Raw genomic sequence first — 25,855 nt, forward strand, 5'->3', positions numbered from 1 at the left:
CTCCCGGCACATGACTGGATATATATCCCATCTGCACGACTTTCAGACATTTAATGGGGGATATGTCTCCTTCACGGGTGGAGAAGGCGGAAAGATAACTCATAAGTGAATTGTTTCCAATGGAGTGCTAAGTTTTGAGAACGTTAACTATGCTCCTGAATTAAAGCATAGCTTGTTAAGCGTATCCCAGATTTGCGAAAAAGGCTATTCAACTCACTTCACCGATAAAGAATGCCTGATCTTAAATTTGGGCATTGTCATTCGGGAGGAATGGATTCTCGTAAAATCAAAGCGGGATGGGAATTCCTATATTATCGACATGAACAGCAATGTACCCGATGAAGTCACTTGTCTCTTTTCCAAAGTCACGGAACAAAATGCAATGTTGTGGCATTGTCGACTTGGTCATGCTACAAAGAATCTTAATCGTCTTGCTAAGAACGAAATGGTCTGTGGTTTTCCTGTCAGAGATTTTATTACTTTTGAGAAATGTGTTTCCTATGCTCATGGCAAACACCATCAGAAACCACATATGCCAAAGCAGGTCAACTCCACTAGTCAGGTGCTCCAATTGTTACATATGGACTTGTTTGGTCCGGTCAACGTCCTCAGCATCAATCGAAATTCGTATTGTCTCGTTGCGATAGACGATTTCTCTCATTTCACGTGGGTCTTCTTTATGTCCAACAAAGTTGGGATCGCTGATCTTATCAAGAAGTTCATTGTGATAATTGAGAACCAAACCAACAACCGAGTGAAAGAGCTTCGTATAGACAATGGAACCGAATTCAAGAATGCTGTTCTTGATCATTTTTGCGCTGAGAAAGGGATAGTGCATCGATTTAGCTCCGTCCGAACACCACAACAAAACGGTGTTGCTGAACGGAGGAATCGAACACTGCAAGACGCTACAAGGACGATGATTTGTGATTCTAAACTTCATGTTTTCTTTTGGGCGGAGGCGATCAACACGGCTTGCTATGTTTAAAATCGTGTCCTGATCAACAAATCCTAGATGAAGACACCATATGAGAATCTCTATGGACACAAGCCATCTGTAAGCCATTTTCAAGTATTTGGTTGCCCTTGCACCCTTCTTCACTTGGAATCCAACCCAATATTCAATGCCAAAGCTGATGATTGTTATTTTGTAGGTTATGTTGCTCGTACTGCTTACCGGGTATACAACAAGAATACGAAGCAAATTGTGGAGTCTTCGATGTTTGTTGGCTTGAAGAGAATGAGACAAACGCTAGGGTGGGTCCTGATTGGCTATTTGACTACACATCTCTATTCAAATCCTTTAGTGTGTCATATGATAACCAAGTTGGGTCTACCTTTGGCTCGAAGACTACAATTAAAGACGATAAGGAAGAGGTTGTCTACAGACCGCCATTGGTTTCTACTACTGATCTCCCGGTGGAGTCATATGTTTCAACTGCTTCTCCAGAGTCTCCAACACCACAAGTTGCTCCATATGTTGAAGTTACTCCTCTAAATCCAGTTGAAAAAGAGTTCATGAACCAATATGTTTCCGCTATCACTCAAAATCTAATGGAACTTCTTTTTCCTGAACAAATCGCAAATGAGTTTGTAGCAAATTCCCCACATGATGCCGGTACATTTACCGTGGATTTTTTAGCACATGAAGGAGCCATTAATATCCATAATCTTCTAGTCACATTCAATGACATCAGTCACGAAATTCCCTCTCGCATACAGCGCGATCATCCAATAGACAACGTCATTGGCCAGCTGAGCGACGGTGTTCGAATGAGAATTCAGAGTGGATACGTCAACACATGTCTCTATTCTTGCTTTATTTCTCAAATAGAGCCCAAGAATGTCGAAATGGCTTTGAATGATCCCTGTTGGGTTGATGCCATGCATGACAAGCTTAATCAATTCGAAAGGCTCTGGGTTTGGAAGTTGGTGGACCTACCTAAAGGCAAGAAATCTCTCGACACTAGATGGGTGTTTCGGAACAAGAAGATGATTTGGGTGTAATTGTAAGAAATAAGGTGAGATTGGTCGTCCGTGGGATAGGACAAGTAGAGGGTCTTGATTATACATAATTTTTTGCTCCGGTCGCGCGCTTGGAAGCTATTCGTATCTTCCTCGCTTATGTTTCTCACATGAACTTCACTGTATACCAAATGGACATCAAGACAGCTTTCTTGTATGGCAAGGTGAAGGAGGAGATTTATGTTGACCAACCCCCTGGGTTTGTTAACTCCAAACTTCCTAATCATATCTACAAGTTAGACAAGGCTCTGTGTGGATTGCATCAAGCTCCCAGAGCTTAGTATGCTACACTCACACAGCACTTGCTCGACCATGGCTACTCTTGCGGCACTATCGATTAGACTCTATTCATCAAGCATGTCGGTTCAGACCAGATTCTTGTCCAAATATACGTGGACGATATCTTCGGGTCGACGAGTCCTCAGCTTTGCAAAGAATTCGAGGACGTCATGAAAAAGCGGTTCGAGATGAGTTCATTGGGGGAGATGACCACGTTTTTGGGGCTTCGAGTCAAACAGTGTTCAGCCGGGATCCTTATTTATCAAGCCAAATATATCGACGATATGCTCGAGAAGTTCGGGTTCAGAGACACTAAGAATGCTTCGACACCCATGGCGGAGAGACCACTGCTAACTCCTGATCTTGAAGGCGAATCCATAGATCAAACGTACTATAGATCGATGATTGGATCGCTGATGTATATGATCGCGAGTCGCCCAGACATTACGTTTGCAGTCTATCAATGCGCGCGCTACCAAGCTAATCCTAAACTGTCTCATCTTTACTGTTGTTAAAAGGATTTTTCGGTATATCAAAGGCAGCCCGAAATTGGGTCTTTGGTATCCGAAAAATTCTGAATTTGACCTTTACGCTTTGCAGACAGCAATTATGGTGGTTGCAAGCTTGACAAGAAATCGACTTCAGGTGGATGTCAATTTCTTGGAGATAGGCTGGTGTCTTGGCAATGCAAGAAGCAGCATACGGTTTTGACCTCAACAGCAGAAGCAGAATATGTAGTTGCATCTTCCTGCTGTTCTCAAGTCATATGGATCCAACATCAGCTGTTGGATTATGGTTTGAAATTTCAAGAAACCTCTATATTCTGTGATAATGAGGTTGCGATCCAAATTGCTAAAAATCCGGTCCAACACTCAAAAACCAAGCACATCGATATCAAAATTCATTTTATCAGAGAATGTTATGAGCGCTCGCTCATTCGGCTAGAACAGGTTCGCTCTGATAATAATGTGGTGGATCTGTTCACCAAGCCGTTTAACAAAGCTCAATTCGATGTGTTGGTCAACTTTTTGAAAATGATTCATTTTGAGGATTAATTTTTGTTTAGGTTAGTTTAAATTTGCACATTTTATTTTTATTCTCTTCCATGCACAAATTTAGGGGGAGAAATAAACAAAAATAAACCAAACAAAAATTAGAAAATTAAAAAAAAAAAACAAAACAAAAAAAAACATTACAAAAATAGAAAAATCAAAAATATTTCAGTGCAATGATGTATTGGGAAGTGATATCAAAAGGTGATAACAGGCAATCTGGATATGTGTAAGGTACCAAAGCTTAATTGTCTAGGCTCTGTGTTCGATGCGCTGGCAGGCACGAAGAATTTAACAGACTTGACTAGGTGCAGATGAACTTAAGGAATCTAGAGACTTGATAAATCTTGACCTAGATAGTTCCGTTTAGCCTGACAATACGACGCTCGGACAGGTTGAGTAGGGAGATATACATGAGAATCCACCAGTCACATTAAAGAGCCCGTATCTAGAACTGTGGTTTTACTTTTCCTCGATGTACAGATTCTGTCCTTAATTCCAGTATTGACGGAGCGACTGGGGAATTCCGATAAAGTAGGTATGTAGAAAATTATTTTCTTTCTTTCTTACTGTTAGTCATATGTTGCCTCCTCTACGTGATTGGAAGAGATCTGACCTGGACTGTAACATATGCAAATCTATTTCACTGCATCTTATATCTATGAAATTCTTCCTATCTGTTAGCCATATGTTGTCTCCTTCGTGTGATTAACAATCCGACCTGGTACACAGCATATGCAACCTTCTACTTCTCAATCCCTCTAAAACTATAATTAATCATAATCTAAATCTATCCTCTCTATGAATAATAGTCTGCTCACCTAAAGTAAGGAGTATCTTAGAAGTTCTTGATTATTGGGGTATATCAGGAAGCGGGAAACATGTTCTAGTACATCTAAAATTGAACAATTCTAGATTGTCTATAGATCTCGCTGCTCAACTTAGGTGGGCAACAATATCCTTGGTCGTCGTCAGATGAATGGTCCTTAGGAAGTTTTATCTAGGAACATAGGATCAACTTGTCTTGTCGCTTATAGCATGTCCAAATTTTGTCACAATTTTTCGTGCTTAAGTGGACCACAATATTGGCGATCGACCAGATTTATTTATGAAAGGGGAGGTACTGATAAATTGAAAACGATTGTCTAACAAATTTGATCCCACATCACAAAAGGTTAAACAATTTCAAGATAGAGGATTAAATTTAGTTTAGAATTAAATGTTTTATTATCCTTTTATTTTATTTTATTTTATTTTATTTCTATTTTTATTTTTTAAATTTTTAGGATTGATAAAATTTTATTTCATTTAATCCTCAAAATGATTTATTTTTAAATATTTTTTTAGTATTGGGCTTGTGATTTTAATGGAAAAAGGAAGCCCAAGTGTGAAATGTATAAAAAGGGGTGTGCAGTTTCTTTACAGTCATTGTTTACCCTTCTTAAAAGCTCAACTGCACACGGCTCTTCCATCTCTCTTTCTCTCTAAAAACCTCCAAATCCATATTTTTTTTCCAGAAATTGAAGCTGTATAACTCTAAGAATTGCAAAAACGACACCCACAATATGATTCTCGTGCAAAATCGATCATGAAATGGTGGTTAATCGAGTTGTGTGTGCGGTCGCACACGCCATGTGTGGCTACACACACTCTTTATGTGATTGAATATGTGTGCGGTTGCACACATCCTCGAGTGCGGCTGGCCATGAACCATTGGAAAACTTGTATGGTTGTACATTGTGTGCGGCTGCACACTCTGTGTGTGGCTGGATATTGGTGTATGGTTGTATACCCAAGATTAATAAATTTTTAAAATAGTTGAAAATATCTTATTTTTAAATGCTCTAATGAATACTTGTGTTTTTCATATCAACATGCGAGATCTTGAGTTTGCAAAGGTGCACAATTCAGCCATTTTTTCTAGAAGATCCTCCGGCTGCCCACAATGATCTCAAATTCATCATTGATGGTCTAAGAAAATGCTGTCTGGTTTCTGCTTTCACGACTGGTCTGATGATTTATCAAAGCTTGATCAAGGAATTTTGGAGAAGCGCAATTGTTAAGAGAGATGACGAAGAAGAAAAATATATTGAGGCAATTGTACAAGGCAAGAAAATCCTGATCACAGAACATGTCATTCGAGAATCGTTACACATCAATGACAGACCTGAATTCTCCATGGGAATTGATATGGAACAAACCCAAGAAGTCCTGGACCATATGGGTTATGAAGGATCAGTTCCTCCTACCATCAAGAAATTACTACGTCCTTGCTGGAAGTACTTAGCTCATGTGTTTGTGAGTTGTATTTACGGAAGGAGATCAGGTCCCAACGACATTTCTCTCTTCAACACAGGAGCTATTGCAGCCTTGGCGTTAGGGGTTGAATTTAATTTTTCAAAATTTATTCTGCATGAATTGATTCTCAATATTGAAGGAAACAAGAGGGAAAAGTTCTTGATGTACTTAAGGTTTCTTCAGATCATCTTTAATGTCATGCATCCCGAGATCGAAAGAGGAAATGAAACACTAGATCTCAAGTTTGTCGGTCCGAGTGCTTTTGGCTTAATGAAACAAAATAGAGCTGGAAAATTTGTATTCAAAGGGAAATTTCCTTTGATAAAATTTGGAATATTTGCTGACGATAGTGATCAATCGGAATCAGACAATCTTTCTAATCCCGCAGAAACTAAGGATGTTGTGATTTCAATTTTAGAGCCTGAGAACGAAGACTTTCATGTTTCACCTGCAGTAGCTGTGGCTGAGGAACATGACCACCTACATGATGTAGATGTTGAAGGAAATTTTGATCGAGAGGTAGGAGATGAGGACTTCAAGGGTGATGATGATTTCCTGAAAGAGCCGGATTTTACTAGGATCAGCGATGATATCCCCTCGAGTATTGAACTTAATCTCGATGATGATGATTGTGGTCCACTTCCGGGATTCGACAGCAGGTGTTTTAAAAAGGTTAATGAAGTTGCTCAACCAGCAACCGAGACTGGGGAAGATGTTAGTGCTCTCAAAATTTTGCTTTCTTCTTCAAAACCTATGGAGGTCTCTTCAAGTCCAAGAGATGTGGTTTCAGAGATTCCTCCCCCTGAATTAAATGTCTCTACTTCTGCTCCACTTTTAAGTGAATCGAAACAACCCTAAACCTCCCTGTCTCCTTTGAAAATAAGACGATTAAATCCAAGGCAGGGAGTGTCCACTATAAGCCAGGCACCACCAGTCTCATCTATTGTTACCACCACTACAGTCTCTACTCCACCAATACCGTCAGAAGAAGGCCCGAGCACAATATACGAAGCAGGTGGTTTATCCTCTATTCCAGAGTATTTTCCTTCAAGGCCCTCACAGGATGAAGCCTCTATTAGGTTGGCCAAGCACCTAGCTCAGAACAGTCCAATTTCTTCCTCCCAGGGAAAAGCCATATCTTTCGAGGAAGAACATTCAGGTGATGATAAGACTTTAGTGTCAAAATTTCGTGAAGAAATCGGTATTATCAGACAAGACGTTATAGAAAAGAACATCTTGCTGGATCAACACGAGTCTTATATCATTGAGCTCCGAGAAAGAGATGAACTGAAGACAAAACAGATTACGGATCTGCAGACAAATCTTGGTTCTTTAACAGCTTTTTACTACGGATTGAAGAATATCATGTATGATGCTTTTGGTGACAAATTCAAAGCTTTGTTTCAGTAGCCTCACGGAATTATAGATCCTCCCGTGGCTCCCACCCAATCCACAGAAGGCGATTTTCCAGTTGATCCACCTCTTCCAAGGACAACTACAGTTGTTAATGGGTTTGATAAAGAACCTGAAAATAGCAGATCCAGCATCACCATCAAGCAAGGGAAAAGGACCGTTACTGCCAGCAAAAGCGAACGATTACTTTTCATGAAAAACTCGAATGAAAATCACAAAGCTAAAGATCCCGTGCTGACTGTGATGGACCTCAAAAAGAGAAAGTTTGGTGACGAGTTTGGAGATCGATCCGAAATCAGAATGTGGGCTTTTAATCCCGAGTCGAACATGTGGGTCGTAAAAAGGAACTCTGGAATCCCTAAGTATTACAAAAGTATTCATGATTTCAACTCGTGGACAAAAGTTGATCTTGTTGAACTTTCAAGAGCCCTATTTCATAATCCTTCAGAAGATCCCAGCACGACAAATTTTAAAAGATTTCTAGATAGGCAGGTCAAGGAGAACTTCTCAAAGATGAAAACTGCAAAGGCCCTGTACAGAAAAGATACGGATGTTCACGATCCTGAATCTGGTGAGCCAATGAAGATCATATTGTGGCCAGCAACGAAACAGCTAAAGGAAATTCCTATCCCTCAACATTTTCATGAGGGATACCTTGACAATATGGAATTCTGGGCGTTTGATGATGAAAATGCCACTGCTGCCATCAAATTCAAAGATAGAGAACAAGTTCTAAGGCTGATCAGTGCTAAGGATCTTCTCAAATTCAGAGAAAGAGATATTCGTACTCTGTCTCGTCACCAAATCATTTGCCGAAAAGATGTCATGGAGGCTGCTGCCAAAGAATTTACTGGAATGGTTGCCACAATCATTAATGGGAAACTTTGGATGGGATCCATGGGAAAGTCTGATCTGAAGCTGTTTAAAAAATCTGGAGAATGAAGACCAAGTCAATGCTAGCCTCAAACCAAGGGGAAGATTGAAAGGCTATACTTTTGTGGTTTCGGCTAGGCATTCTTTTGTATAAGATCTTGGTAGGTTGATAGAGTATGGTGTGGTGGTATATGTTAGATAAGTTTTTGTGTGTGTGTGTGTGCAGCTACACACGTGTGTGCGGCCGCACACGGCGTGTGTATCAGCACATGTGTGTGCGACTGCACACTGGTGTGCAGCTATGGGTAGTATAAAAAGGTTGTGTATGTGTGTCAGAATAGTGACGTATGTATGTGTGTGTTTCAAGGTGTACCTGAAATTTATGAGTAATAGATGTGTGCATGCTTGATGTTATTTTTCTTCTACTCTTTCTACACTCTACTTGATTGTTGATATTTCATTGATTACTGATTTGGATCCATAAGATTTGGGACTTACAACAACGAAGATGACCCGATAGATGACACAACATAACAAACCTTTCAATCCACAAACACCATTCCAATGACAGACCCCGCCAACACAGAAGTTCTTGTCACTATCTCCAGTAGCCCTACTTGGCGCATCTTCACCCTAAGCCCTCCGAGTGATAGGTTATGTTGATGGCCATCCTGTCACAGTCCTAGTTGACTGTGGAAGCACACATAACATCGTGCAACCCCGCATCGTTGCCTTCCTAAAATTACCCACCAACCCAATATCAACATTCTCAGTTATGATTGGAGATGGATCCCACATCCATTGTCATGGATATTGCCTAGATGTTGAACTACACCTTCAACCAGCCAATTCACTACCCCTTTTTTTCGTCCTACCAATAGGAGGGGTTGATGTCGTGTTGGGACTCCAATGGCTTAGCTCTCTCGGACCCATCATATCCGATTTTTCTATTCCTCAAATTACATTCAACCACCACAACAAAGCCATCACCTTAGTTAGCGAACCCCTTGTCTCATCTGTCACAGCAAGCTCTATCCACCATCTCCTTCAGAAAAATTCGATAGCATCCATGCACACTCTTCTCTTTGAACCACACCAAATAAACCACCTTAACACCAATCCCATCATCCAAAACCTAATTCACGAATTTCACCACATATTTAACCCACCCTCTACCCTACACCACCGAGACCTCATGATTACCGCACTCCACGGAACAGTTGTTCAGAGTAGAGGAAACTCTTTTCATCCATGTTTGCCCTTATGAAGTGGTAGTGTAGTAGTCTCGGAGGTCTTGTAACCATGGTGAAGTGGGAAAGGATATTGGTATTAATTGGTGATTTTCTTATCTGCTTAATGCATCTGCCACACGATTATCTTTCCCTAATTTGTAAAACACTTCAAAATCGTATCCAAGTAGTTTGGCTGCCTACTTATGTTGTTATGGAGTTGGAATGACTTGGGTGAGGATGTGTTTGAGGCTTCGTTGATCTATGAAGACCCGAAAACGACGACCCAGAAGATATTGGCACCATTTTTTTGATTGCTTATGTGGTTGCATAGAGTTCCCGGACATACATGGAGGCAACCTGCATACGTGAACATAATTTCTTGCTAAAACGCAATCGGGTTCTCAGACTGAGAGAGTACCGCTCCAATTCCTGTTTCAGAGGCATCTGTGGTGACATCAAATACTTCCTTGAAATTAGGTAGTGCAAGTGTCGGTAATTGAAGCATCACATTGACCCAGGGGTTCAAAGGTTTAGAATGGAAACCATATGAAAAGTTGTATTTACAGTTCTAAAACGCAATAAAAACATAGCAAAATGATAGTCAAATCATCACCTCTTCAAAAAAGTGGACATTCCCAAACAAAAAAGTGGACGATCTCAAACAAAAACAGAGCTGCTAAGGGGAAATCCAACAACTTAAATGATTGATTATTTCATGTTGATTATCAAACTATAACGTGTTTTTTATTTTAGTGTGTATATAAGTGTGTTTAAATCACTGGAGAGTTGGAGAAAAGGTGTTAGAGATTTTTTTTTTTTTTGAGAGACCTTTTTGTGTTAAATAGTTATTTTTTTTTTTTTTAAGTAAGTAAAAACTTCATAAATGGTCCCTATGGTAATGAAACAACAAAAATACCCTACAGTTAACGGATAAAAGATAACGAAGTTAACAATAAAAACCAATCGTTAAAAGTTTTGAAAACATAAAGATCATCTATGAAAATTTTAAACCATAGGTACTAAACTTGAGATATGGGGAAACCATTTGTTTTTTCCTTACAATTATACGCTTTAACTTCATCAACTTCCTAAAAGAAATCCAAGAATCCATGACACACATACATAAAAAATATAATATAAACAAATAACTTCAACCATTAAGTCCTTGTCAATATCGAATCATTACTTACCTCTTTACTTTGTTTGAATTGGGTTATATAAATAAATAAAAAATACACCATGGTTTTAAGGACACATTCAACAACTTTTAGGGCATTTTCTGTTAAAAACCGGGTTGTAAGATCAAGATATGTCAAAATCCACTCTGAAAAAGAAGTTACATCAAGAGCTTACATTAAGCATAAATAAGCATATATGAGTGTTTGCTCATCTTATCAAGCTTTTGACTTTGCTCGAGATATTAAGTACTTAATAGCTACTTTGGAAAATTGGGTAATTGTGAAAAACATTTGCATGAAAGCACGACTTTTCACAATATTTTCCCGTATTCCTCTTGCTGTTTTAGCTACCACTGGTCCTGCGGATTTCATTGGAACCATCACCTGCATTGATGCTAAGTAAAGATGATGTAAAACTTAGCTCTTGTTTCTTTTCGACTTAATGGACTTCAAGTGGATATGACTTAATCTTTGGTTCTTTTACAAAATGCAGAAAGAACGACTTAATAGTTAAAATCAGGAAAAGGAGACTTTCTCCGTATGTTTTAAGACCATTTTCAACTCATAATACCTTTTTTTGCACCAAAAATATATTCTTCTTTTTCTTTTTTTTAACTTATATAGATTTTCAAAAATACCCCTTACATTTGTTAGTTTTTTTGCAAATTCATCTTGCAACTTTTTTGTTACATTAACTTTATAAAATATATTGACACCACACAATTATAACCAAATTAATTAATTAATGTAAATTTATAACATAATATTACAAGTAATAATTATTACAAGTGGTTTTGGTTTGGAAAAAAAGATGGTGCAAAAAATGGGATTTGGTGTTGGTTGGAGAAGCCCCAACTTTTTTACAAATTTACCCTTTATTTGTTATTTGTATTTTTTTTATCCAGACAACAATGAAAAAAAAAAAAGGAGTAAATTACACGAATGGTCCTTATGGTTTAGGGTAATTTACGTGTTTGGTCCCTAACTTATTTTTTTAACTTGGAAGGTCCCTACTATTTGTTTTTGTTACGCACTTGATCCCTATCTTACCTAAAAAGACTATTTTGCCCTTGATTTTTTAATTTATTTAAATAAACACACCCTCAACCTCACATTACCTTACCAACCCCATCATTTTTCTCTATTTAAATTAAAGTCTTTTTTAGGTAAGACATGGACCAAACGCGTAACAAAAACAAACATTAGGGACCTTCCGAGTTAAAAAAATAAGTTAGGGACCAAACACGCAAATTACCCTAAACCATAGGGACCATTCATGTAATTTACTCAAAAAAAAGTAGTTGGATAAAGTGTTAAATGAATAAATGATATTTGTATTAAAGATAGAGGAAATGACCATTTCACCCTTGTGTGTAGGACTAGGAATGATAATGTTGAGAATATATATTACTAACAAATAACAACTAACCTGATGGATTCATGTTTGTCAATCGCCTCAATCTTTCCTCAGCCAAACGAACTGCACGGGTGGAGCTTTTAACACCTTGTGTTATCTCCTGCCTGCAGAAATATCAGAGTTGACTATGCTGCTTGTTTCTTTTTTATCCAGACTTATAACTTAATGGGAAAAAAAGAATGTTAATGCTAATGCTAACCCTAAATCACTGAGCTCCATTGTTAAGTCACTGATTTCCATTCCTGATAAACGAACAGCAGCCATTGTGTCAGGAAGCTCTTCCCTAGTAACATCAAGAAGTTTTTCAAGAGATTCTGCTGCCCTTTTAAAAGCCTGAATTCAGTCAACCAAATTCGAGAGTCAAAACAGGAGTAAATGGTCAACATATTTAACCTCAATTGTGCAAAAGATGTTAATGCCCTCTCGTCTATATCATTAGAAATAGCCTAGAAAACGTGTTTCTTGTGTAAAAAAACGCATGCTAAGGTATTTGTGTCATGTTTATCAGCCATGTTTTGGTGCAAATGAGACAATGTAAGGACAAACCAAGATTATCACACTGGAGTACAGGAATTATGTTAAAGGATAAAACTGGAAAACTATATTAGTATATGCTAGTTGTAAATGATTGTAAACAGCAAGGTAAAAAGTTCAAGATTCCAAGAACTAACCAGAAGTGTAGGAATTGCAGAGCAGAAAAGCCAAGTAGCTGAGATCGCTGTCTGCAGAATAGGAGTTAATGAGTTATAAATAGTTAAAGATCAAGACCTAGCATCATATCAGTTGTAAACAGTTGGTTATGATTTCTCTGTTTAGTATAAACAGGTCTCCCATGTATTGTATTAAAGAGGTTTGGAATGAATTCCTTTATGTTTGACAAAACTCATATAGATTTTGTAAATCAAAATGTAGCTCAATTTTTAGGGAATTGAAAGGTTACGCACTCACTCTAGGCATCTACAGTTAACTTAATTCACATCAAAGATGTAAACCCCAAGCACAATTCCAATTCACAGCTAATTTTGTCACCAAGGGATTCCTAATTATCATTTATAAGCATTAAGGGAAAACAAACTCAGAGGCTAGCATTCTTGAGACACAAATACCCACAATCACAAGCCTTTAACTTGAAATTCATGGAAAATGAAATCCATGGTAATTTCAAACGATAGCAAATTATTTGAAGAATTACATTGCAAAAAAAATAGAGGAAAGACAAAGTGATACCGCACAAGCGATGAAATTGAGGACGAGGATGTGACGTTGGGTGAGGTTCCATTGCGATAGCGATGGAAGCGACGAAGGTGGAGATCCTACGGAGGAAATGAAGGTAGTGGAAGAAGCAACAGAAGGCTCGAACGAGGACGAAGTGGTTGAATTTGTAGAAAGAGAAGCGAGGCGCCAATTGTGCGGTTGTTGACGGCGGAAGTTCGAAGGATGGAGAGTGACGGCGTTGCCGGTAAACTGTTGGCCGTAATCCAGTTTGGTGGAAGGGCACGAAATCCGCCGCAGATTCAGTGAACTGATCATCGTCTAAACTCTGGAATCACCGGAACGAGACGATGCTGATTAACACGCACATCAATGGTATCGTTTATTTACACTTTCAACCCTCACGTACGTACTGAGCAAGTTCATAGGACTCTTTACAATAGGGGTTTACAATAGGGGTGAGCATTTGGACCGGTGAACCGGATCGAACCCGGACCGGATCGGACCGTTTTTTTGGACCCCCGGACCGGTTCTCGGTTCTAGGAATCCATCCCGGTTCCCGGTCCGATCCGGTTTTTACCGGGTTTAGAACCGGTTGGATCCGGTTTAAAAAAATTTGTAATTTGTGAATTTTTTTTAAACAACCATAACACATTCATTTTAAGTCGGATTGACATGCGATTTTTTTCAATGTTTAATTTACAATTTGTAGATGAATTTAGACTATAATTTTGTTGATTTTGGTATTATATTCAATGAGTTACAGTCTTTCAAAGTTGAGCTATCAAAGCTGAAAAATTTCAGCTTTTCAGCAACATTTTTAAAACTTTGTAATCTATGAAAAATTTTAAACAACCATAACTCTTCATTTTAAGTCAGATTGACACGTGGTTTTTTTCAAAGTTTAATTTACAGTTTGTAGGTGAATTTAGACTATAATTTTGTTGATTTTGGTATTATATTCAATGAGTTGCAGTCTTTCAAAGTTGAGCTATCAAAACTAAAAAAATTTAGTTTTTCAGCAAGATTTTTAAAATTTTGTAATATGTGAAACTTTTTAAACAATCAAAACTCATTCGTTTTAAGTCGGATTGAGCTACGCCTTTTTCCAACATTTAGTTTACAATTTGTAGATGAATTTAGACTATAATTTTGTTGATTTTGGTATTATATTCAGCGAGTTACAATCCTTCAAAGTTAAGTTATCAAGATTGAAATATTTCAACTTTTTAACTATTATTTTAGACTTAGACTATAATTATGAATTTTATGTATCTTTGAAAGATAAATCATATGAAAGGGATCATGGTGAACTTGATTTATATGTTAGTTGTTTTTATTTGGAAAATTAATTTTGCAAGTTATAATATTCTAACATCAAGGTAGATTAGTTATGCATGAAACGGAAACGTAATCATTTTTACAAGTTATATCGTATCAAACCCAATAACATATTCGTTTTAACGAGTTCTATCAAACCCAAAAACATATTCTAACGAGTTGTACTCTATGCATGGAACGGAAACGTAATCATTTTTACAAGTTATATCGTATCAAACCCAATAACATATTCGTTTTAATGAGTTCTATCAAACCCAAAAACCTATTTTAATGACTTGTACTCTATGCAATTAAAGTTGTACCGTTCCAAACGGGTCCAAGAACCGGAAAACCCGGACCTGGACCCGGACCCGGACACGGACACGGACACGACTCATCCGGTCCGGTCCACGGTCCACAATATTATCCATAACCGGTCCGGTCCGGTTCGGTCCAAATGTTCACCCCTACTTTACAACATTGAACAAAAAGTCGATAACCCAATAAAGTATTTAATCATCCATTTCATAAAGTAACTTTTATAAAATTACAACAATTTGATTAATTTCGAATAACTTTAGCTAGAAAAATAAAATAAAATAATAATAATAATAATAATTTGAATTATTACTATTTTATAAATTTATTCATTTTTCAGCACAGTTCGTATATTCTACAAAAATACATATTAAATAATGAAAAAAAAAACGTTTAAGTCACAGAAATCATTAATAAAGTAAGACTAAAAATAAAGCAAAACCACTAAATCTCATGAGATTCCGGTTTAACCACTGTATTTTATTTTGATCTATAAAAAGTATTCATGAATGGCAAAAAAATATCAACACAAAACCAGTTTTACAAGGTCTTTTTGTTTTAAGAAAGTCACTCGTGTTGTGAAAAAAGTTTTTCACAACCACCATTATGAACGGTAACATAAATGTATTTCTTATAATCAAAATAACAACCTATCAATAGAAACGTTCTATTATTTATTTATTTTCCTCATAAAGTTAAAAAAAAAAAAAAACAAATTGCCAAATATGTATAGCATCCATTAAAAAAAACTATATGGTTCCAAACAACGTTATTTTCTTATCTAATAAACAAAAATAAAAAATAACAAAAATAAAAAAAAATAGGCTCGTATAGGCACTTTCATAATGTAAAAAAAATGTTGTTTTGGTATTCTCATTAAAAAAGATAGTAGGTAAAATAATATTTTTTTTACTTTTTGTTTATTTTATTGAAATAGCATAAGAAATAACATTTTATTTCTTGATTAATGAACAATAGCTTTTAAATATGTATTTTGAATCAGTGGTTTGTTTATAAATGTCTTGTAGTTTGAAACTATATAGTTTGTTTGAATGGCAAATATACATATATGATAATTTGTTTTTTTGGCTTTTGAAAAGAAATATATAACAGAATGTTTATATTAGATTGTTGTGTACGGGTGACACGATATACCCACACACAAGAGTGTCATATCATCATTTATGCATAACATCTAAATTGGATGGTGTTGATTTTATTGAAACGCATTGAGGAAGAAGAAAAGCACAAAAACAAAGGAAAAAAGAAAGAAAAATGGGTGTTGCTCACTGTCGTCGTTACAACGAGTCTTACCAAACGGAAGTAGGGGCGGTATTCCAGCTGTTATGACCATGTTGTGAAGGTGTCACATCATCCCTCCACACCGTTTTTTGGTCTCATACCGACTAGTCTTAATGTATTGATAATAAGAAGTGCATTCATGTTATCATTTGTAGTAGCTGTCGCAATGAGATTTTTAAAATATGAAGAACTTTTTTATAACCAAAAAAACATGCACAAACTATAAAACCGGCACCAACAAGTCAAAGTGGCTATGTTGAATTTTTTTGTTAATCATGAGTGGTTTTTGTAGATCAAAATAAAACACCATGATTAAATCGGTTTCGGATGAAACCCTTTTATGTACTTTTCCCTTTATATTATGCAATATACCTACACACATCCTACCCCTCAAGCATCAACAAAAATATGCGCTAATTACCAGTTAACCTGGAAAATGTCCCTTCTCCATTTACTATAAACTCGAAGTATGAGACCATTATAATAACCATGGTGTTGATACATGAGAAAAAGACTTATACTAGTAAAAAGTAACAATGATATAACTTACCTTATTGTCGTGTGCCAACATCCATAAGATATAACATCCTAACTTTGGGCCTAGAGTTTGTCTCTTTCTAGTATGTATGTATGTATGTGTGTGTGTGTGTGTATATATATATATACAACATAGTCTTAAACATCAGCCGCCTTCTTCTTCACCTCTAGTCATCACCACCATGGCAGCCTGCATCCGTCACCCGTTATTTCGCCATCATAGGAACACCACCACTGTCGAGAATGTAGCGGACATCCGATAGGTCCACCAAAGGTCGGAGGCGGAACGAAGAGTGAAGGGGTGGGTCGTGAACCACCGTTAGATGTTGTTGTGACCGCCTTCCAGTGTCGTTGTCTTCTCCGTACACCACCATGAGGTAGGTGATTGTATTTATCTATGAGCAAGGACGTGTAGGTGTGGGTTGTGTAGTCATTCCTTCGTTAATGTGGCTGCTTAACCGGGAACAAAAGAGAAACCACCGCTGCCACCGTGTAACATCCCAAAGTGCAGGAATATAAGTTCGGGGTGCTATGTGTAAATAAATGAGTAGACTCGACGAGTAGGTGTCTTAACTCGTCGAGGCGGGGCGGGTGATGGGCACGTGTTAAGTGACCCGACTCGTCGAGTCGGTGGCTGGACTCGATGAGTTGATTCTGGGAAGAGAAACCCCTAATTTTAGGGTTTGCACCCTATTTAAAGGACCTTAAGTCCTCACCCCAGTCTCTTTGTTACCCCTTGAGAGTCAGGAAACCCTAATCTCATGTGTGAGCCATTGTAGAGAGTTTTAAAGCTTTGGAAGGTGATTTTAGTAAAGGAGGCTTGTAGATCAAGAGGCAAGCATCAAGGAATTTGTGTAGATCCAGAGTCTACTTCAGCTTGGGCACATCTTGGAGGTAACAAGTCGTTACCTTGATCTCGCCTCTTCTAGATCTACTCATTGATGGAGTTTGGGGCCATTTTAGCATGTTTAGGACCCATTTCGGGTTTTGGGTCTAGATCTGAGGTTGCAACTTAAGATCTAGACTTGTCTTGGTCCATGGAGGCATAAAGTATCAGCCCTTTTAGCATGTATGTGAGCATTCTTGTCTTGAACCTTCTCTCTAGCTTGTATTGAGCAAATACCACCTTGCATACACGTAAAGTTGGAAATTTTACGTGTAAAACTAGCCTTAGGAATCCAGATCATGAGTTGGAAGCAGTGGGATGGAATGAAATCGTCTAATTGGGGATGACTTAAGTGAACTCTGCGATTCTATTCTTGGACTCGACGAGTCGGGTCGCAAACCCTAACCCATCTGGTTACGATGAGGATCAGTGAATTAAGTGGTGACTCAGTGAGTTGGACAGGCTAGGACTCGGGGTTTGATGAACTCGATGAGTCATGAGGTGACTCAGCGAGTTAAGTCGTGATATGAGGGATTTCTGAGTTTAAGAACTCGATGAGTCAATGGGTTGACTCGACAAGTAGGGTCAATCAGAAAGGTTGACTTTGACTAGGACTTTGACTTTGACCAAGAGTTAACCAATTTGACTTCCAAGGGTATTCTGGTAAATTGGGCACTTATAGATTTGGTTGGTCATAACTTCTTCGTTATAACTCGGATTTCGATGAGGTTTTCGCCTACAAGTTTCTAACGAGATGATTTACAACATCAAATATAAAACTTTACTTATTTCAAATTTTATATTTTCGCTAAATTTCACTATTTGGCTTTTAATTGGGATCTCATAAGACTTCCAATATTTTCTTAGTGATTCTAAACATAGTTTTACTTCATTTCTAGTAAAAACCATCTTGTTAGAACTCAACACTCAATTTTATTCACTTTTAATAATAACAATACACAATTCCAGAACGTGTATGTTACAAATACCTCCTCCTTTTGAGGATTTCGTCCCCGAAATTATAACGATTAAAATAAATGGGGATACTTCGCTCTTATCTTATTCTTATTTTCCCCAAGTATAATTTAAGCCTCAATGGTGTTTCCACTTGAGAAGCACCAACTTCAGTTCTTTATTACGTAGATTAGTCGTTCTTTCATTTACGATCTCTTTTACTTAACTTATTATCTAATTTCACCTCGGATAATAGAACCATTTCATCATATATGCTTAACCCTTACACAGATAGCTCACATGAAACACTTCATGAACATCTGTCAAATCTTCAGGCAATTCCAAGTAGTAAGCTTGCTTACTAACTGTTCTTTCTTACAAAGTAGAATAACGCCCTTTTCCTGAAATACTTTCAGTATTACTAAATCGTCCACCCGGAATTCTACGGGTCGTCTCCTCTTTTCTGCATAGGGAATTTATCGATCATGGGCCGCTTTCATTCTTTCTCGGAAAATTTGTATCTTTTCAGTGATGTCTTGAATCATTTCAGATCCTCCAAAGATCTTCCGTCTTATGTCACGCCAACATATTTGAGTATAACATTTACGCTCATACAGTACTTTATATACCTTCAGTATATTTTCTACTGTTTGGATTGCTCTCTTCTTTTGACCATTTGTCTGAGGATGATAAGTTGTACTAAGAGCAACTCAAGATCTTAATTCATGCTTCATTCTCACCCAAAAGTGAGGAGTGAAACGAGTATCACAGTCGGAAATAATCTATAGTGGCGCACCATGACTTGCCACAATTTCCTCTAAGTAACTTACGCGTATTTCTCCAATGGAGTCGTTTCACGTGTGGAGAGAATATATGTACTCTTTATCAGCCGGTCGATGATTATCCAAAGGTTATCATTCACAGTTTTCTTCTCCTCTTTCAAGGTATTAACTGTATAAGCCCGATAAGTAGAATATCCCTTCAACATAATTTACGAGTTTTTAAGAAAGAAATTTATTATTTTCAACATAGACATAAATAAAATCTTCCCTTTCGATAGGGATGCATATCATCTCTTTATAGCACAAGAGCTCTGCGTGGTTCTTTAACAACCAATCCATGTCGAGAATAATATCAAAGATAGGAATTAGGTTAGCAGGAAGATTAGAACTTTCAATTCCTATAACACTAACTTTATAGGCTTTATCAGCAAGTAATGATATATTTCCTATGTTATCTATATGAAATTATTGGACAATTGCGTAACAAGCAATTTGAAAAGAATATGCGAATTTATAAGGCACGAAAGAATCTGAGGCATTGAAATCAAATAAGATGTGAGTAGATCTAGAGTTTATGAGAAAATTACTAGTCACAACATTCGAGTTTTAGCTTACTTCCTTTGTGGTAATCTAAAATGTACGATATTTAACTTTTAGTTTGCCAAATGATTGTCAAATTCTTCAAACTTCCAAATTACTGGCGGTGTTCTAATTTGCACCCACTCTTCATTCTCTATTGAACATTCGATCCTAATCTTTGAGTTAAAACTCAATTCTCATTGCAGACTCCTGCTCCTTCTTGGTTTATAGACTAAACCCAAGATAAGGTCTTTACTTTTGCTATAACAACAACTCGAATGGTCATATTCTAACGACCTTTGATTTTATCTTGCACAAGACACATAACGATCCAAACTCTTGTATTAGAATCAGATCGAATAAATCGAGCTGATAGAATAACAAAAACAAAAAGAGTTTGATCAACACGTGGATGCTTAAGAATAGAAAGAATAGCATCACGTATCTCTAATTCATGCTTTCGGATATATACATCTTTTAGCTTTTGACACCTCCTCCTTTTTAGTTGGAGTATTCTTTGATTGTTGAAGGGCAACTTGACTCCCCGCCATTTGACTAGTAAGAGTAGGGCGGATACATTTCTTGTGGCCAGTAACACCACATAGCAAGTCACTTCTCTGGCTAATGATTGCTCAATTCTTTAATGAAGATTGTTATATTTCTATCGACTATCTCGACCATTTACTTCTTCAGTATTCCTACTGAAGCTTTGTCACTATATAAGACATGGTTCTCTGAACCAATTAACTCCTTTCGCGGATTTGTACTAATCAGACTCGATTCTTTAAGAGTTGAACAATACTCGTCCTCTTAGTCATTACCGAATCGAAGGTAACAACACACATGAATAAAATGGAATCATTTACTAGCTTCTTGGTAACCTTGTGACTTTTTCCTGATCCAAGTGTGAGTCTTGTGCTTCCAGTAGTATAGGCCTCTACTACTATTCACACCTACTCATACTCGTCCATAGTATTGTCTTGCAGTTCCCAAGTCACCATTCAAAAGTTTTCACAAAGCAACTTATTACACATGAATGTGTTCATACAAATACGTACCACAGTTTCTCCTAGACTCAACTAGGGTTTTTACAATTCTATCAAACATATATTGGATTACTTATACTCGCTTTCTAGGATTCTTTTCATGCATATGCTCGATTTAATATATCCTAATACTTTTCCATAGGTTGATAGAAATTTTACTTCCATTTCTTCATATTAATTCTTTCTTGAGTAGTGTCTACTCTACAAGACACACTATTCAAAATTTTACTTTAGCAGTATGGAGACAAACGGTCTTCTACTACCTGCATCATCTTCTAACTCATGTAATCCATCATGCACTTTTTTTCTTGACATCGTTATTCTTGTATCTGGGTAAGTCTAAGTCTACTTCATAGGAGTCTATCCTAAGACGCCTGCATCTTAGCTGCATCTTAGCAAGCTTTACTAGCTTCAACTTGGTTCTCTGTCATTCCTGACTACAACATCTCTTCTCATACGATACTATGGGTGTATTTCTTCTTCAATTAAGCATTCTACCTTACTTAAACAAGTAAGTTTCTTAACCATTTACCACTAAATGACTCAATTTACCATCCCAATCTTGTATGTTAAATTCGGCTTAACACACAATGGAACTTTATATCACAAAGTCTTGGCCTATTGAGTCTGAAAACTTCATTAGCCTTTCTTTTGATCTTCATTTAATTCTTCTAAATCTTGCACAACATTCATTGTGATACTGCCGAAGTACTGATCACCATATTTGGTTCTTTTGACTCTATTAAACAATCACTTCTTCAATCTGAACAGCGGTAGAACAACTTCGTGGATTTGTACCAACACATTTATCTTGTCCAAACGTGTTTCAAACGCACATATTTCTTCCAAAGATGTTATTATATATCAAACATACTTTAAATGTATATTACCACTCTATTGGTATTTATACACTTATTACGATAACAATTCATATTTATTATTTTACGATATCTCACGATCGTTTATTTATAAACTTATTGATATCAACTATCATAAGTCTCTTTATCACTCCGAAAAATTCTATTATGAAAATTCTTAAAATTTTCTAAACCATGGTCGGCAACAGACCTTAAGCTTTCTCACATAATAGAATATAAGGCATATCTCTTCTCTATATTCATTTATCATTTAGTACATAATAGAATATAAGGCATATCTCCTCTTAATTTTCTAGTGCTTGCCTCCATTAGGTATTCAACCTAAAATATATCGTATCATCTTTACTTAATAATTCTTGTTTAAGTTTAGAAATTCTTAAAATTTCTAGTTCACTTAAACTAATTTTCTTAAAATTATGAAGTAACTTAATATCTTAGAATACTAGGGTTTATCACTACCCAATCCCCCACTTAAATATTTCCTATGGTTTGTATCCATATATTTATTATGAATCAACTCATATATTGAGCTTCCAACAGTTTAAGTCTAATACCAATCCGTGATATTTAGTTCACTTAAACCATTGCTCTGATACCATGATTGAAAGACCCCAACTTTCGTATTTATGAAAGACCCAAACTTTCATACAATTCTAATATTATTCTTAAGTTACTTCCTCAAAACATGCTACATGCATATTTATAAAACAATATTTTATATTGATAAAGTGATTACAAAGGATTGGATACAAACCGACTAAGTTTTATTACATTTCATGTCTACCCAAGAATCTACTATTCATATACATACATGAACATTAAAATACAGAGAAATAGTATTAACTATTCTAAATCTTTCAGCAGTATAAAACTATATTGGATACTCATCACCTGCAATTGTTAAACATTGAGAGGAATAAGCGATAACGCTTAGTGAATTCAATAAATAGATACAATATAATCTTATGCCTTATATATACTTCAATGTGGCAAAAGCAAAGAGGAACAACAAGACATAAGTAAAATCATGTGACAAGCGTTCATATCAATCAAAGACTTTATTCAAAGATATACTTTTCAATGAGACATAACAATTTCAATACTTGATATGCATCAATAATGCTTTGGCCCAAATGGCACAGAAGACATATAATTTCTGATTATCAATATGATAGATTTCAGGTTTTCACGCCCTGTTTAGCATTTCGGTAGATTTCAGGTTTTCACGCCCTGTTTAACCATTTCGGTAGATTTCAAGTTTTCACGCCTTGTTTAACCATTTGCTAATACCATAGAATAGAGTTCAATTCCCTTACGGAGTCATGCTCTACATGGTCGGAGGCTACATACCATTCCTATCTAACTTTCTGCCAATAATATAGAATAGAAGTCATTCTCTTACGGAGACATGTTCTACATGGCCAGAGGCTACGTACCAGTACCAATATGAATCTAAGTCCTTTCACTGATCACATGGTCAAAGGTATTATATTTGCTATAAACATAGCGAATAAAATAACACGGGAAAATAACTCAGAATAATAACACTGAGAAGCACATAGCACATATAACACATAACATACAATTGTTCCTATATATTGAACTCACCTTAAGTTAACCGGGGGTTAAAATAGTAATTTGGACAGCATTTCGGCTTTAAATATGACTTTCTATGTTGAAAACCGGAAGCTTAATTGAAAACCAGGCTCTGTGCAGGTAGGGCTTCAAAACCGAAAAGATAAAATTTATGGGCTTCTCAGGAGCTTCGGGATGTGTTTCGGGTGCTAAAATTGATACCGGGGCTTCGGGGAAAGTCAAAATGAAGAAAATATGGAAAGAGGGGCTAAAAGTGGCAAATTTCCAAAGTTAGTCGGCAAGGTTTGCAGCCTCCCTTTATATAGGGCCAAGGTCGAAGTCGGCTGGAAAGGAACCAGGCAGCGAAGCAGCTCGGTGGCATCAGCAGCGAGGGGAACGCGGCAGGAGAAGCGAAGGCCACAAAGCGAGAGGAGGGGAGCTGGCGCGCATGCGAGGCTCGGACAGGGTGGCTCGGATGCGAGGCTGGTAGGCAAGACGTGTCTCACGTCGGACTGGCCACCGATGCGAGACGTGTCTCGTTCCTTCTGGACCTCGGCCTCGGCGAATGAACTTGCGACACGCACCGGCTTCGGATTTGGCCACGTCTCCGATGACGCAGTAGCTTTGTGCGAGGTGACGTAGCTGCTTCGTGTCGGTACTGTTCATGCGAAAATTCTCGGTTTTCGGGCCCCGAACTTCTAAAATCCATAAATTTCGCATACGAGCTCCGTTTTTTGACGTTCTTTATAAGCACTGTAGCTAAAATTATGCTCTACAACTTTCGTTTAGACTTCGTCGGCTAATTTTGACTTTATTTTTAATATTATTATTTTTAACAAACCGAGACAGGAAAATTCGTTAAAAATTCATAACTTCTTCATCCGACATCCGTTTTCGTCAGACTTTTTACCGTTGTACTAAAAATGACGAGACCTTCGATTCTCGTTTAGGATGTATCGGTCAAATATTGCTCGATCTAAAGTTCGAGTTTTTAGTTGTCTACTGCTAAGTTGAAACTTCGAAAATCATAACTTCCTCATACGAAGTCAGATTTTGGCATTCTTTTTATCGAATTTCTCGGTTTAACGAATACTACGACTTTCATTTAGATTTCTAAGGTTAAAAAGTAGTTTATCAAAAACTCACTTTTTACGTCATTCGGCGTTGTGCTGGTTTTGTCGCAGATCTTCGGTTGATCATAACTTCTTCGTTATAACTCGGATTTCAACGAGGTTTTCGCCTACAAGTTTCTAACGAGATGATTTACAACATCAAATAATAAAATTTTACTTATTTCAAATTTTATATTTTTGCTAAATTTCTCTATTTGGCTTTTAATTGGGATCTCATAAGACTTCCAATATTTTCTGAGTGATTCTAAACATAGTTTTACTTCATTTCTAGTAAAAACCATCTTGTTAGAACTCAACACTCAATTTTATTCACTTTTAATAATAACAATACACAATTTCAGAACGTGTATGTTACATGGGCGGACCAGCCACATTGCAGACTCAAGATGCATGACTGTTCTGTACTTGTTGATATGATATGATTATGGTTATATGAGGTTGGTATTTTGGGGGTAACTCACTGAGCCTTCGAGCTTACATTTATCGGTTATTGTTTCAGGTTTGGTGGATGACCGCGGCAAGGCAAAGGCGTGACCGTACACTTTCCTCGGTTTATGATTATGATTTCTACGAACTCTGATATGAAAATGTTTTGGAAACCTCTTTGTAATAACTATTGACATTTTAACTGTTTTTGAAAGTTTAAATTTGGCATGAATTTTATGGGTGCTACACACTGTGTGGTAGTGGCTACCATCGCAAAACCATCGCCTGCCACCGATGTGGCTAAGTTCGTAGTTCACAAGCAAGTGCGTATGTTGTTGTATTGTGCTAATTTTTGTGTGTGTATTTTCTATTACGAGTAGAGTGTTGTGTGTGTGGTTTGTTTGGCCAGAAAACCGAAAAAAACCGCCACCACCACCGTCAGGTGGTGGCTGCCACCATCTACCACTGCCAGCCACCACAAGGGTGGTTGTGTGTGTGTGTTTCTTAGGTTGTGTGTTATTTGGGAATTTAATTGTAAAAATTGTAATCGTGATGGAATAGTGAAAAGAAAGCTCATAACCACCACTGTGAGGTGGTGGCTACCGCGTCAGCCACCGTGTTGGGTGGCGGTGTGCTTTTGGTTGTGTGTTAGATTTCGTTTGGGATGCTTGGACAACTAGAACCATAACCACCACCGTAAGGTGGTGGCCACCGCCGTGAGCTACCATTGACCACCACTACCCGAGGCGGTAGTGGGTGGTGCTTGACTTAGGAAAAACCCTAGTTGACCTAATGAAACTCTGATGGGCCTAAGGACTTATCTTTTGGGCCTAATTGGATTGTGATGGGTTGGAAACCCTAATTAGGGTTTAGAAAACCCTAATTTTGGAATTATTGGTTTGGACTTATCGGGACCCGTATTTTGGACCATTGGAGTGAAGTTATGAATCAAGCCCGATTTCATTGTATGTTTGGACTTAATGGATTAAGTCCTTAATGGGTTAAGTAGGAACACTTACCCTTAATCATCATTTAATGTGAAAACCCCTAATTGGGTTTGGGTTCTTGTTGAGCCATTTATTGGGCTAAGCTGTTGTGGGCCTTCGTGGGCCAAATGGGGAACATGCTTATGGACTAAGG

The 25,855-nt window shown here is 37.3% G+C and overlaps 1 protein-coding gene across 2 annotated transcripts; it reads right to left on the minus strand.

Moving 5' to 3' along the window:
• Positions 1 to 10,466: 10,466 nt before the first annotated feature.
• On the minus strand, positions 10,467 to 13,395 carry LOC145043562 (uncharacterized). 2 transcript variants are annotated; one of them, XM_078992258.1, is made up of 5 exons: positions 12,995 to 13,395; positions 12,439 to 12,489; positions 11,967 to 12,100; positions 11,780 to 11,871; positions 10,467 to 10,734 (listed from the first exon to the last, which is right to left on the minus strand). In XM_078992258.1, exons 1-5 carry the CDS (start codon positions 13,295 to 13,297, stop codon positions 10,694 to 10,696), a joined length of 621 nt encoding a protein of 206 aa, XP_078848384.1. In that variant the 5' UTR covers positions 13,298 to 13,395; the 3' UTR covers positions 10,467 to 10,693. The 2 variants fall into 2 exon arrangements, with proteins under 2 accessions (XP_078848384.1, XP_078848383.1); XM_078992257.1 differs by having other exon boundaries at positions 10,467 to 10,745.
• Between the last annotated feature and the right edge of the window lie 12,460 nt (positions 13,396 to 25,855).

The sequence above is a fragment of the Lactuca saligna genome, chromosome 4 (assembly GCF_052625555.1).
Source record: "Lactuca saligna cultivar CGN05327 chromosome 4, ASM5262555v1, whole genome shotgun sequence".
Lineage (NCBI taxonomy): Eukaryota > Viridiplantae > Streptophyta > Magnoliopsida > Asterales > Asteraceae > Lactuca > Lactuca saligna.